The sequence below is a fragment of the Phocoena sinus genome, chromosome 21, assembly GCF_008692025.1.
Source record: "Phocoena sinus isolate mPhoSin1 chromosome 21, mPhoSin1.pri, whole genome shotgun sequence".
Taxonomy (NCBI): Eukaryota; Metazoa; Chordata; class Mammalia; order Artiodactyla; family Phocoenidae; genus Phocoena; species Phocoena sinus.
This window is the reverse complement of record NC_045783.1, coordinates 18,131,450-18,147,025: the sequence shown is the minus strand read 5'-3', so window position 1 is coordinate 18,147,025 and position 15,576 is coordinate 18,131,450. Positions and strand designations below refer to the sequence as shown.

The 15,576-nt window shown below is 34.9% G+C and overlaps 1 protein-coding gene across 4 annotated transcripts in view; it reads left to right on the top strand.

Annotated features, from left to right (window-relative positions):
* Positions 1–12,489, top strand: part of MICU3 (mitochondrial calcium uptake family member 3) — a 96,470-nt gene extending 83,981 nt beyond the window's left edge. For 2 of the 4 annotated variants that reach the window (XM_032618591.1, XM_032618590.1), the window contains 4 exons: positions 4,924–5,032; positions 7,044–7,201; positions 8,365–8,433; positions 10,158–12,489. In XM_032618591.1, coding sequence (XP_032474482.1) covers positions 4,924–5,032; positions 7,044–7,201; positions 8,365–8,433 — 336 coding nt within the window. In that variant the 3' untranslated portion in view covers positions 10,158–12,489. Of the gene's footprint in view, positions 1–4,923; positions 5,033–7,043; positions 7,202–7,590; positions 7,658–8,364; positions 8,434–10,157 lie in introns of those variants that run through there. The other 2 variants (XR_004347895.1, XM_032618592.1) reach the window with 2 other exon arrangements.
* The last annotated feature ends 3,087 nt before the right edge of the window (positions 12,490–15,576 follow it).

Sequence of the window (15,576 nt, the reverse complement as noted above, 5' to 3'; positions counted from 1 at the left end):
AATTTATGATATGAGTATGAATTTTGTGTTAAGAATAAACATAGTTTATATTCCTGAGGTCCTCTTAAGCGCATGTTTTCTAAATGGTCGTTTTAGTTTGGATGATAATTTGTCTTGATGATTTCTTTGGCTTTTTCAAGTTAAATCTTTTCCTCATTCTAGTCTTTTGATTTTTTCAAATTTTACCGAGGTAAAAATCATGTAACATAAAATTAACCATTTTAAGCTGAACAATTCAGTGTCGTTTAGTATATACACATGTTGTACAACCACTATCTCTGTCGATTTCCAAAACATTTTCATTACACCAGAAGTAAACCCTGTACCTATTAAGTGTTTTCCCCCAGCCTCTGGTAACCATCAGTCTGCTTTTTCTCTCAGTGGATTTAACCGTTCTGGCTATTTCATATAAAAAGAATCAGACAATATGTGACTTTTCATGCTTGGCTTCTTTCATAATGTTTTTGAGGTTCATCCACATTGTAGCATCTATCAGTACTTCATTCCTTGTTATGGCTGAATAACGTTCCATTGTAGGTATATACCACTATTTGTTTATCCAGTCATCTGTCCATAGCCATGTGAGCTTTTCCCACCCTTTGGGGATTGTGAATAATGCTGCTATGAATATGTGTGTACATGTATTTTTTTGTTTGAATACCAGTTTTCAGTTCTTTTGGGTATATACCTAGAGTGGAATTGCTATATATATAAATTATAGCCATCCTAGTGAGTATGAAGTGTTATCTATGTAATCACCTTTACCCTTACCTTAACCAGAACTCTTTATTTCTTTATATAGCTTTGAGTTGCTATCTAGTTTCTTGTCTTTTCAGCCTGAGGGACTTCCTTTAGCATTTCTTGTAGGACAGGTCTGCTAGTAATGAATTCTCTTAGCTTTTGTTTATCTGAAAATGTCTTAATTTCTTCATTTTTGAAGGATACTTTTGCCACATACAGAATTCTTGGTTGACAGGTTTTTTTCTTTCAGCACTTGAAGTATCCCACTCACTTCTTGCCTCTGTGAGTTCTGATGAGAAATCAGCTGCTAATCTTATTGGGGATCCCTTCTATGTGAAGAGCTGCTTCTCCTCTGCTGCTTTCAAGTATCTCTGGCTTTGGCTTTTGACACTTTGAATATGTGTCTTGGTGTGGGCGTTTTTTTAGTTTATCCTACTTGGATTTCATTGAGCTTCTCAGATGTGTAGACTCCCGTCTTCCCTCAAATTTGGTGTTTTCAACCATTATTTCTTTAAATATTCTTTCGACTTCTTTCTCTCTTTTCCTTCTGGAAGTCCCGTAATGTATGTATGAACTTGATGGTGTCCCCAGGACCCTTAGGCTCTGTTCACTTTTCTTTTTTTTTTTTTTTCCCTGCGGTACACGAGCCTCTCACTGTCGTGGCCTCTCCCATTGCGGAGCACAGGCTCCAGACGTGCAGGCTCAGCAGCCATGGCTCACGGGCCCAGCCGCTCCATGGCATATGGGATCTGCCCAGACCGAGGCACAAACCTGTGTCCCCTGCATCGGCAGGCGGACTCTCAACCACTGCGCCACCAGGGAAGCCCTGTTCACTTTTCTTCATTCTTGTTTCTTTCTGTGCCTCAGACTGAATAATTTCAATTGTCCTCTCTTTAATTTCATAGATTCTTTCTTCTGTCTGCCCAAATCTATTGTTGAATTTCTCTAGTCAGCTTTTCATTTCAGCTATTGTACTTTTAAGCTCCAGAATTTTTATTTGGTTCCTTTTACACTTTCTGTCTCTTTATTGATATTCTCATTTTGTTCATACATGGTTTTCCTGATTCCCTTTAGTTCTTTGTCCATGGTTTCCTTTAGCTCTTTAAGCATATTTACAACAATTAATTTAAAATCGTTTTTTCTTTGGTCCAATGTTTTGGCTTCTTTAGGGATGGCTTCTGTTGATTCTTTTGTTTTCTTCCTGTGAATGGGCCATATTTTCCTGATTCTTTGTATGCACTGTAATTTTTTGCTAAAAACTAGCCATTTTGAATATTATATGGTAACTCTGGAAATCACATTCTCCCCTACAGTTGTCCATTTGCAAAATAGCTTGGATAAGTCACTAAACAAACAGAAAAGACTGTATTCCTTGTCATGTGCAGTCACTTAAGACTCTGTTCCTTTATCTTAGGGGTTAGCCAGAGAACTGACAGAGATTTCCTTAAATGCCTGAAGCCAAGAAGAAAAAAATATAGTACTGTCCCAGTCTTTGCAGTTAAGCTGTGAGCTGGAGCACTCCTTCAGCACTACGCCAGGCTACCTAAGCCCCTTTATTTACCTTCACCTCCTGCTCTCACAGAGCTCACATATCTGCCAGAGGTGGTAACCTAGGGTCCCCTCAGGTCTGTTAAAGCATGTGTCAGTTCCTGGGCATGTCCAATTTCCCAAGTATATGCGATAGCGCTGTGAGCCCCTATTCTCCCAGTAACCATTCTCTTCAGCCTCCTCCTTCCCAGGCTTTTGGATTCTGTCTGCCACTTGTCTCCTCTGTCGTCCCTTGCCCCAGGCTGGCATAGAGTGTGTATGTCTTTAAATGTTGTAATAGATGTCACTGTCACCAGGAAAGCCATTCTAGTCCAAGGGGAAAAGGGTGAAACAAAAGTCAGCCTCTGTGCTGGTCCTTCAGGGAATCACCAGACAGCTCAAATCACATATCACGACAATTTGAGAACAAGGCACCCTTACTGAAAATCAGTTGACCATAGATATTTGGGTTTATTTCTGGACTCTCAGTATATATGTATTTTGATACTTTAAAGTCATCAGATATTATCATCACTTTATTTTTGTTACAATGTAAGCTACTTCTTTTTACTCCACTTCTAACGATTAGGACACACTCCATTCAAGTCCCAGTGGTTCATTACAGAAGTGATTCTGGGAATAAGAATGGGGAGGGAGAAAAAATGGCCATACCCCTGTCTCTCTGCCACTTCCCCAGACTGTCTGTCCCTCACTTCTGTTAAGAATGGATTGCTTTAAATAATCGCCATCAAAATGAATGCCCTGTTTTTCAATTTTCAATTCCATATTTACAAACACAAAGAGTTTAATCTGTACAAAACAATTACTGTATGGTTTTGAATTTGCCCTGTCTTTCCAAACATGAGATCCCCATTTTGAAAACTCCAAAGGTTCAGATGGAGAACATTGTATTCTGTCATTCTTTGATTTGCTTTTAATTTTAAGCTCCCTAAAAGTATTGACATTTTTGTTTACACTTTGTTTTAAAATATCCCATCCTCTTGTTTTTCACTTTTACCAGCATTAACCTGTCACCCTGACACAGAGATTGTTGCTGGGACAGCTGATCCAGCACAAACTGATACAGAACCAGAGCAGTGGCCAGTTTCCCTGGCAACAAGCTCTTCACATCAAGACAAACCCCTTCTGGCTCAGTCTCCCTAATTGAGTCAAACAGTCCTGTCAGGAAAACATGGCAGGGGGGATCAGATCACAAAGCAGAATCCAGAGTTGGAATGGCCATAAATGAATGTAAGGAAAGAGAAAAAGAAAAAGTGAAGAGAAATGACAGTGATGATTCTCCTTGAAAGTAAAGAGGGGTTATAATTGAAGTGGAACTAATGTGTATTAAAATTTGGTATTATTATTTCAATAACAAATTGATAATATTATTTTGATAATAAATCACTTAATCAGTAGCTGACTTATATGAAAATAAACTCTCTGGTTCTTTGCCCAGCTTTCCAGTGCCACCTCCTTAGCTTCCCTTCCCCTGCTACCCCAGTAGTAAGGTCAGAATTTGTGAAGCCTAAGCTCTCAGCCCTCTGCTTGTTCTCTGTTTACTTTGTCTCTCAATTTTGTTCATCTTGCTGAGGAGAACACATCAAGTAAATGCAGCCCTTTGTATCCAAATTCGTATTATCAGAGATACATTGTGCTTATTTCAAGTAACTTTCCTGTTTAATTGAAGTTATAGCAGTGGCAATAAACATTGTACTTATTTCAAGTCACTTTCCTGTTTAATTGAAGTTATAGCAGTGGCAATAATTTCAATTTACGTAAATGAAATTCCAGAGTCCTTTCCATGACCCTACCGGAAGCCCTGTGTTGGGCCTCCCAGAGCTCTGCTACAGTCATTGTACTTCCTCCTGTTGTTCTGGCAGCCTTATCATGGCAGGAACAAGTAAAAATACACGACTGTTGGCTTATTAGACATATTTATTTTGCATTGTCATTATAAAGACATTAATGACCTAATGCTGAAATATATTTAAGGAGAAATACATGTACAGGAGAAACTGGGGGTTTTTTTGTTGTTTTTTTTTGTGTGTTTTTTTTTGCGGTGCATGGGCCTCTCACTGTTGTGGCCTCTCCCGTTGTGGAGCACAGGCTCCGGACGCGCAGGCCCAGCGGCCATGGCTCACGGGCCCAGCTGCTCTGCGGCATGTGGGATCTTCCCCGACCGGGGCACGAACCCGTGTCCCCTGCATCGGCAGGCGGACTCTCAACCACTGTGCCACCAGGGAAGCCCGAGAAACTGTTTTTAGAGGTTTTTTTTTTCTTCTTCTTTTTTCTTAATGATCATACTTACTTTTAAAGTTTAAGAAATTCAGGCCTGAAGTGAGAATTTCCAAAAATGGAAACTTTTAAATTTATGTTTATTGTAGCATTTTTCTTTAACTTTGTGCTGATATGAGAGTGTTTTAAAAATATTTTCACCTATCATTGCTAATAGTAGCAACATTACCCAGTGGAAAAAATTTGAGTGAATTTTACATTTCATTTGGAGAAAGAAGGTTTCAGAAGGTGCCCTGGAAATATATACTTACGAGATATATTGCTGATGCTCAATCTGCTTATTTCTAGGAAGCGTAGATATTTATTTAAATCAATTTGACAATGCTAAATATATTTACATATATTTTCCCAATATAGGGCATTACATTTGATGAATTCAGGTCATTTTTCCAGTTTTTGAACAACCTAGAAGACTTTGCAATAGCCTTGAATATGTATAATTTTGCAAGTCGCTCTATAGGGCAAGGTAAGTAACAAACTTTCAAAAACTAAAAGCAAATCATATTCCTACATTGCTTCTGGTGACTTTGACAACAAATTAACTAGATATATCATATTAGCCATCCATTTGCCTGAAAGTTTGGTGTATACTTCAACAGGAAATTTGTTTTCCCTATGCTAAATTTAGGAAAATATGCTACTATTTTGTATTAAATTTATGATTGCCCCTCACTGCATATTATGGGAAAAGCTAATGATGTTTGTAAAGGTTTAAAGAGGAAGAAACCTCATGGCTGCTTGGTAACCTTGAGGGGATATGTGTCTCCCTATAGAAGAGCCAGCTGGCCATGCCGCAGACATCATCACAGGGTGATATTCATATTATTTGTTTGTATTACTGATTTTACCCACACTCTCTGCTGGCTCAGAAACCTGAATTTTGTCAACAGAGCCGCCTCTTAGCCATGGACTTACATTAGCCAAGTTTTAAGAACGATATATAAAAATGACAGTCAATTTTGCTTGATTTACAAAAAAATACAACTGCCATAGAATTCTGAATGCTGTAGTCCTCAGGACCAGCTCATTCTTTTCCCTGTAGGTAGACTAACAAGTCAAGTCCTTTTCCCAGGATTCTGTGGCTATGACCCACCTTCCCTTCCCTCGTGGCCATGTTGTTTTTAAATATTCTTGCCATATGAGGACTTTCTGGTTATGTCTTTACGGTGACTTTACCCGTGTCTGCCATAATCTAATAAGTGCTAATCCCCCAGTTCAATCTCAGAGGACAGTCTCGTTATTTTATTACCAAGTTCTAGGGACAAGGAAAACCGGAGCCTCTAAGTGCTAATAATTCTCTTTTCCCAAAACACAGATAGTGAATCCCTCACATAGCTTCATTCACTTACTCGTTGAGGAAAGGAAACCTAAAAACTGAAAAGTTTTCATATTTCACCCTTTGACTGTTCTAGATATTCAAATAAGGCATCTTCTTAACACATTTTAGTGTTTTAAAACCAAAACCTTTGGGAGCCCTGCCTTAACAGGCCAATGTTTTACTGCCACGGTAAACCTACTAATCAACTTCAAAAAGAGAAAAAGTCAGTATCTGCTTAGCTGGTTCAGAATGGAAAGTTGCTCTTTTACTTTGTGGAACTGAATGAAACGAAATGAAAAAAATCACTCTCGCAGGTGCTAGGAATAGATCTGTCTCTCTTTTTTTTTTTCTGTTGCCACTTCTAGCACATTAATTCAGGTTATCACCTTAAAAAGAGCTATTGCTGTAGCCACCGCAGTGGTATTCCTGCCATTATCCACTCTCCTCTCTGACGTTTCCTGGACAACTCACAGAATAATCTTCCTAAAACAGATTAACCCTGACACACCTGCTATGGAAAATTCTTCAGTTCCCCAATTGCCTGTTGAAGATCGTACAGGTTCCTCACCTCAAAGTCCCCGTGCAGAGCTTCCCCAGCTCCTGGGTGTCCAGGCTGCTCATTTTCTGAACATGCCTTGTGCTCCTGAGCCCTGCCCCACCTTTGTTCTTTCATGTCATCATCTGCCATTTCCTCTCATCTCTACAAGCTGAAATCCTTTATCCTTCAGGGCTGAACTCAGATGCAAAGCGGCAGCCTTCCCTAATCGCTGTCTTCTCTCTCCTTTCCCTACTCCACGCTACCCCACAAGTAACCACTCATTTCCAAATTCTCATAGCGCTTTGTTGCTGCTTTTTGTGTGGTCCTGTGTAATGATTATTTGGGCAGGTGTGTCATCTCCCATCTGAACTGTAAGTTTCTTGAGAACTTATTCACCTTAATAACCTCTAAAGTGTCTGTGGTTGATAGTAGGTCCTTTTAATTAAAACCACAAAAAATTTTATGTTCCCTAAAAAGATGGCATGATTAATGAAAAGTGCTGTGTTACATAAGATCATGACCCATGTTTAGAAAAAAAATCTTCTTTTATAACCTGGCTAGTAATTAACACATATTATAAAAATGTTAATGGTTTACTCCTTTTCTGTGTCATTTATCTAGATGAATTTAAACGTGCCGTCTATGTAGCCACTGGCCTCAGACTTTCACCACATTTAGTGAACACAGTCTTTAAGATTTTTGATGTTGACAAAGATGATCAATTAAGCTATAAAGAATTCATTGGAATTATGAAAGACAGACTCCATAGAGGATTCCGGGTAAACCTATAAATTTCAAGCCTATTGCTATCCTTTTTAAAAACTGAAAGAAAAAAATCCAGCTAAGTTTCAGAAACACTTTATATAAGTTTTTAAGGATATAAACAGGAGATGTTATATTTGAAAAGGAAAAACATAAGGCCCTACCTATTTTCAAAAACAATTTGAAGAGATAAAAGGTGATGCTTTTTAAAATATAAAATCAGTGTGAAAAAAAAAATCAGTGTAAATTTTAATAACTTATTTTCATATTCAATTAGTTTAATGTCTTCATCCCAGTTTGTGGGGGGGAAATGTTGCCAAATATTTTGATTCAGTCTGCACACTGGGTGTTTAAGACTTGCTAGTATACAAAGAAATATCACTATTTCTCATTTTATATGATGCAGATTTCCACTAGGCAACGTGAGGTTCTTAAGTCACTGCATATTCAGTACTTTTTATATGGAAAATGAGGTAAAAAATGTTTTTTTGTCTGTTGAACTGTTCTTTCCTTTTAACATCTTATACTGCAAAATAATTACAAGAAATTCAGTGATTTTTCTCAGAAATATGTTTTAAAGAATGAAATGTAACATAAATCAATAAATGTTTACACATTTAATGTATTTGGATGTGCCACAAATGGAAAGTAAATATATGATTAACAGCTAGAATATTCAGTCTTCCCTCTTTGGTAACAGTACCCCTGAGCATTATACATTTAAAAAGAAAAAAAAAATATATGTACAAAAAAATCAAGATTCATCTGAGACAATGTTTTTAAAGATTTTTAATGGATTCTTAAAATCCCAACTGTCTTGGTAAAGATACCGTGTACTTAACTGCCACCTAGTGGTTAGTTATTAACATTTGCGGTGATGGCACAAATGCCTAAAAGGGCATGCGTTGAAAATCATTTTTTTCCTCAAATATTTTAGAATAGCAAGATCAAACTAAAATACTGGGTTGGCCAAAAAGTTCGTTAAGGTTTTTTTGTAGGATGTTACGAAAGACACGAACAAACTTTTTGGCCACCCCAATATAAAACTATGCTATAAACCCCTGACACTGTATTTCTCTCTTAGATTTTATGTATTTTTATTTTTACCTTATTTATTGAATATCTGTGACCCCATAACATTTTATTTACCTTTGCACACTTTTAATCCTCTGTTCCACAGGGTTATAAAACAGTTCAGAATTATCCCACTTTCAAATCCTGTCTGAAGAAGGAACTTCATAGCAGATAAGTATGTTAGCACCTCTGTTTGTCTAAATTTGTTCAGTAACAGTAAAAGAAGGGTCATAATTTATTTTTCTCTTACAACATTTAGGTAATAGCTGAAAGAAATAGAATTATAATTTATTTTTAATGTTTAGGTCACTAATTCAAGTTAAGAATTAGTCTTTTAATGATTTCATTTTACACCATACAATTCAGTTTAAGAATAGTTATTATAACAAAGCATTAGTTTGCCACTATTAAGTTGTGATCTAAAAATGAACTGGAAGAAATACTCATCTGACTGGAATTCTCATGAATGTTGTGACTGAAAATTTTTCTGCTTAACCTGCAGTTTTGTATCTGAGCAGATACAATATAATGAATCCAGATTGCATTTTTATAATCTAGGATTACTAGCATCTTAGGGATATTTGTAACTATTTTTTAGGATCATGATTCCAAACATTTGCTACAATAATAGCAACTAAATTTTTTTAGAGTTATTTTGGGTGCCTGGCACTATACCAGGTGTTCTTCTACATGTAGTATTTCATTTAATCCTTACAGATAGATATCCCATTTAACAGCAGAGAAAATAGAGACTTGGTGAGTCATTTACCCAAGATAACTTGCTAGTAAGATGCAAACCAGGATTTGAGCAATTTGAGCCTCATTCTGTGTGATGACAAAACCATCTTAGTTATTATTTACTACACCATCACCATGGAATGAAATAGTTGAGGAAGATACAGGAGATTTGTTCATTTGTATCAACCCAAATAAGTATCTCAGACTTGTTGCTGACCTCCAAAATGAGAGATTTGTTTTTCCTTTTTTCTTTTTGTTTTTCTTTTAAAAGTCAACTATAGCTATAAAATTTTGGTTGATTGTGGGTTCTGATTAGGTCTCTGCAGTGACACGTTCATTCATTTACATGCTTGCAAATACCTATTTTTTTGATATTTTTTCAAGATTAAAACATTTATATTTGTCTAGTGTGGCATTACCAAAGTGGTACATATACATAGGATGTCAATGTATATTAGTTAAAAGACCAAAAGCTGTTTAGAAATAAGTATGAGAAATATCATAATAGATATGGTTAAATAGGTTCCTTAGGACTTACAGATCTTAATATGCCACTATTGATTTGTCTCTCTAAAAGAAAACAGCAGTATTTGGTATTTTGCAAAGTAGCTTTGAAGCCTAATATTTTATGGAACCCATTTAGGGAATTGCTGGTCTAAAATGTTTAGTGGTAAGTAGGCTTATTTACTTATCTAAGGTGGTAACTGTTGTGATTGAGCTAACAGAAGTCAGGTCTTCCTAATCTCTATTTTGAGGAACTTTATATTGCCTTTATTATAAGAAGTTAAGCTAAACATTTAAAAAAATAGGACTATACCATTTATATGTTCGTATGGATAGTGTTTCCAACCAGCCTGTAATAGTGTCACATTGACATTATTGATTCTGTGTAGTAGTATATAGAACCATAGATAAAAATGGCTACTTAGATTCTAGAACTTTGGAAGACTGAGGATTAGACAAGTTACTAAACAAAACATTGAACCTTTAAATTTAAGGAAATAGTTTATGATTAAGTCTTTGATTCTTATACTTGCTGTTGCGTGTTTTTATCATGTGCCTTACTGTTTCCTGTCATTATTATAATGATTAATGCTGTTACTTCCAAATTTCATCCTAAAAAATGTTACTTTTATGTATTACATATATTTTTTTAATTAGGTACTTCTAAAGCAAAGTTTAAAGGATTATTATCTACTTGAAAGTGCAAGAAGCAAAAACTTCAGAGGGCGGAAGCAGGTCTGAGATCAGAACTTGTGTAAATGAAGGAAAAGGTGAAATGCTAATTATAATTTTTTCTTTAACTGAATTTTTGAATATAAGATGCATCTGCTTACTAATTACTAATGTTACGTGTTATCATGCATCTTCTTACTACTAACGTTACGTGTTATCATGTTGAGCTTTTGACTTGATTTACTGAACTCTGCACTTTTTCATTCCCTTTGGATTCTTCCAGTGACTGTATAAAAATGTATTTTAATTTTTTAAAAGATTCATTAGAAATTTGTCTCATTTCAAAATAATGTATGACTCGTGGAATCTAGATCACTTAAAAATGAACAGCAACATATTTTTGGTTTTAGGCTGAACTTATTATCAGAAAATGAATATTCCTTGAGATTTATCTTAGGGCCCTTAGAATTGTTAATAGATCTCCAGGCTTTTAATTACATTGAAGTAATTTTGAAACACAAATAGAAATTAAGCTACTATACAATATGATGGTTTACACTGTACTTTTAACTTTTAAAATTGCTTAATTAACATATATTGTTTGAATCATATAAAGTTTTTTTTAAGTTTTTGTTCATTTACCAAAGTCAACAGAATGTCTGATATTATTTTATGTATACAGTAATTTAAAATGTAAATTTTTTTTCTCAAAAAAACTCATACATTAATGGTAGAAACAGTGGTAGTTTTTGTAGCAGTAGTCACTGTTATTGTCATTATTGTTTTAAACATGGTGCAGCTCCTGATAGCAGATGGTACATGTTAATAACAGTAGTAAAAATAATATCTTGAGGCTCTGTAACTTATCGCATATTGTTATTATGTCTGTGGTGTCAAAATGAGTATTATAAAAGATTAATATAAAATGGTTTAGCAGACTGAAGTATATATTAGGTAGAAGTTAATATTTGTTTCTTGCGAAAGGACCACATGTTAAAGTAATGCCAAACAGCCAGTAATCATGAATACTTTAAATAGAATTTATTATTTCAAAATGTCTTAAAAGAGAAAAGATAAACTTTCTATTGAAAAACAGCAAAATTAGATTTTCTCCTGGAGAAAATAACTTGATAGGATTTAATGGAAATCTGTTCAATTAAAAAAATGTAGTTTATAAAAAGTTACTATGCAAAAATAGAACAATGAATTTAAATTATACTGTATGTGGAAGATAGGTTCATTTATCTTCTAAGATGTACTAAATATAAACTGCACACACTCCAACTGTTATCTTGCTTTTATATATGAAAATAGGAAATACTGACTTTGTTTTTGTTAAGTTATTAAAGGTGAAATTGATAGTTCTGCATCAGCCTATTTATGAAAGTAATGTTATTCCCAAGAATATGTTGTTAGCATTGACAATGCATTTTTAGACTTTTTACATTCTTTATCTGATATTATTTATTACATTGATATAGAAATATGTGATTCATCAGTTTTAGGATTTCATATAGTATAATTTCACCTGCTTTGCAGGTTGATTCAGTTGATTAACTAAATGAGAATATCTACCTTCTCATTTAACGTGCCCCAGCTCTATTTTACCTTACACTGAATGTTCTCAATATTATTTGCTATCTAAAAGAATGGAAAAAATGCAACTTACTTTTATCTTTAATTATAAACTAAATTATCTTGCATATATGGAAAAATTGCTATTTAGAACAGTCCTATAAATAGATATTAAAAACTGAATTAGATCATTAAGATTCTTTATAATTCTGCCATTCTCCCAAGGAATACTACATAGTAACCTTTATTCTTTATTGCTTATCAGAGTGAATGGATACTCATCTGCTTATAAGACTGCAGCATAATATTAAAATGCAAATAAATAAAATATTCTGATCAATTAAAATGGAAAAGAGTAGTAAATTATGGTGATTCTCCACATATTATCACTCTTGAACTTTATCATCTATAAAATGGGAGGTAAAAATATCTCACTGGACTGTTGTTTACATCAATTTTAAAAATTTTAAGTGCTTTGAAAATAGTAATGTACTAAATACATGTATGCTATTCTCAGTATTTCCTTCTACAAACTATTCCTTGGAAAGATGAAGCTATACATGAAATTTTAGTATCATACTCTTTACAGAAGACTTTATGATGAAAGGTTTATGGTAATTCTCAGAATCATTTCTTATTATGAATTTCATTTAAGTTCCAGTTTATTGTTCTTATGTAAAGTGACCTGTCTTACATTCTTATGTTATCTTAAAATAAATATACTTGCTGTTGAATCAAGAAATTTAGTACTTTGCTTTTCTGTATATCTGTGGACTAACGTCTTTCTGAAAAATGTCACGTATAAACTTTGACAATCTTTGTTGATTACCAAACCTCCATTGATTTTATGCCCTCTGCTATAGCAATACATGCCAAGAAATTAATCTCATCAACACTTCTGTAAGTAAATACATCATAGAACCATAAAGCCTCTCAAAGTGTATAATAGGAATTCATACATTATATTGATAAAATATTATCATTGGTACTGGAAAACTTTCAGAAAGTTTACATGTGAATGGAATATCAATTTTCCTTTACAGACTAACTGTTTAAGTGGTTTAAAATCATTAAATCAACACTGCAGCAGCCCGTTTCACTAATGTTGGTATTTTGTAGGTATCATCTTACTAAGACAACTCCTAGAAATTTACCAATTTTCAAAATACATTTCAGTAGTCCCCCCTTATCCATGGCTTCACTTCCCGTGGTTTCAGTTACTCGTGGTCAACCTGGGTCCAAAAATATTAAATGGAAAATTCCAGAAATAAAAAATCCATAAGTTTTAACTTGCTCACCATTCTGAGTAACATGATGAAATCCCACTATGTCCTTCCTGGGTTGTGAATCGTCCCTTTGCCCAGTGTATCCCACCCTTTAGTCACTTAGTAGCCGTCTTGGTTATCAGATGGATGTCATGGAATCACAGTGTTTACATTCAGGTGACCCTTATTTTACTTAATAATGGACCCAACGTGCAAGAGTAGTGATGCTAGTAATTTGGATATATTAAAGAGAAGCTGTAAAGTGCTTCCTTTAAGTGAGAAGGTAAAAGTTTTCAACTTGGGCTTCCCTGGTGACTCAGTGGTTGAGAGTCCGCCTGCCAATGCAGGGGACGCGGGTTTGTGCCCCAGTCCGGGAGGATCCCACATGCCGCGGAGCGGCTAGGCCCGTGAGCCATGGCCGCTGGGCCTGCGCGTCCGGAGCCTGTGCTCCGCAACGGGAGAGGCCACAGCAGTGAGAGGCCGGCGTACCGCAAAAAAAAAAAAAGTTTTCAACTTAATAAGGAAAAGAAAACTATGCTGAGGTTGCTAATACCTATGGTAAGAACGAATCTTCTATTTCTGAAATTGTGAAGAAAGAAAAAGAAATTCATGCTAGTTATACTGTCACACCTCAGACTGCAAAAGTTACAGCCACAGACTGTAGTAAATGCTCCGTTAAGATGGAAAAGACATTTAATTTATACAAGAAGATATTTTGAGAGAGAGAGAGACCACATTCACATAACTATTATTACAGTATGTTGTTACAAGTGTTCTATTTTATTATTAGTTACTGTACCTAATTTGTAAATTAGTCTGTGTCATAGATATGTATATATATAGGAAGAAAATTTTTTTTCTCTGAATTTACCTTTTTATTGTCTCCTGTGCTTGTTTTGCATATTCAGCAGCTTTTAATTCTGTCTCTGATTATTTAATTTCAGTTTCTTTGAAGTTTTCTTCTCCCTTCATTGCCTCATTCCATTTTTCTGTTTGTGTTTTAGGTGTCTCATATTAGAAGTTTTTCTCAAATATCTGGTAATCTTTTGTTATATGTTCATATTTTAAAACAAACTAGAAGCTCCGTGTGCATGGAGTGAGCTTTTGGCCAATGGATTCCACTCATTGCTCTTCTGGCTGGGCCATTTCATATGAGGGGCTTTGACTATCAGTATTGCTAGGTCTTTTTCTCTTTGGTCAGATTTCTCCTGCCTGTTAGTCCACAGCCTAGCTGCTGTTTTGTTCAGAGGCCCTTTGAAGATGGAGCCATAGGTATATTTAATAAAGGGGGCCATAAGCTCATGTATTTAATGAGCTGTTATTGAGCTGTTTGAGTATTTTTACCATGTCTTTGTTTACTTTTTCAAGAAAAGCACATTTTTAAAACTTAGGACCTCAGTCTGGGAAAAGTGGGACTAAATCATGAAGGTCATGTGCTGGATGGATTTATTCACCAAATCCAGAGTTTGGTTACTTCTTCTTGAGGCAGATAGAGATAGTTTTAAGAAAAATAAATGTATAATGGTGATTTTGAACTTATGGAACTACCACATGTTTAAGCTTGGGTGGTGGAGATGAGGAAGAGACTAATTGATAAAGGAACGTCAGTGAATATCAGTTATTGGATTTTAAAGTTAAAGATAGCAGACATACTCTCCTACAAGACATATTTTGGTGACATTTACCAAAGAGACCAAGAACTGAACTTGATTATTAGCCTAATTAAGTATGGCATTTTCTATCGCATATTTTCAGGGATGAAGCAGGTAGCTTGAAGGTAAGCAGATTTGTCTTCTAGCGGATTTTAAACTGTGATAAAATGAGAATTTAGGACAGAAGGAAAGACAACTAATAAAGATATTTGTAATCTGTGGTATTTAATGCTTTATTCCTTGTAAGCTCTAGGTGCTATAAGAGTTAAAAGTTCAAGCTGAAAAATCTACAAAAACCACTCTGAAAATCTATACTTTTTTATTTCACTGCTCTTTGGTGCTAAGAGGTTCTCAAGAAGGTGAGTATCTTATGTACCATTTGTGCTGTAATATTTAATTACAGTGAGTGTACAGAAGATTAGCTGTCTCAAAGATTCTTTTGAAATCAGATTGCACATCAGAACTGCATTGTGCCCTGCTAAGTAAGCAAATTTAAGAAAGAGGAGAAGGTGATGTCAAGACTTACTGCCAAATGAACAAATAAAGGAATAGGATTTGCTTGGTGTTCAGCCTATTAAAGCATAGCCAAATGTCAGCCTTCATTTGTCAACTTAAATATATTTTTCTAAAATTTACAAAGATTCAGTCTATGGAAAGTATCCTTTAGCTAGTATTTGAACTTGAGAAATAAATTAAGCAACACAAAAATGATGAATAGATTATACTAATAACTCAATTTCTCATAGTGATTACTTACCACATGAATTGTACATTAATAATTCAGATACAGATACCTGTTGTCCTTTTTGTTATTTTTCTGATTATAATGTTAATACATGTGTTTTTGCTCCCTAATACTTGAGGTTTTAGAAACTTAGAGGTTAACTTCTCCTCCACAATAGCTAGACACCC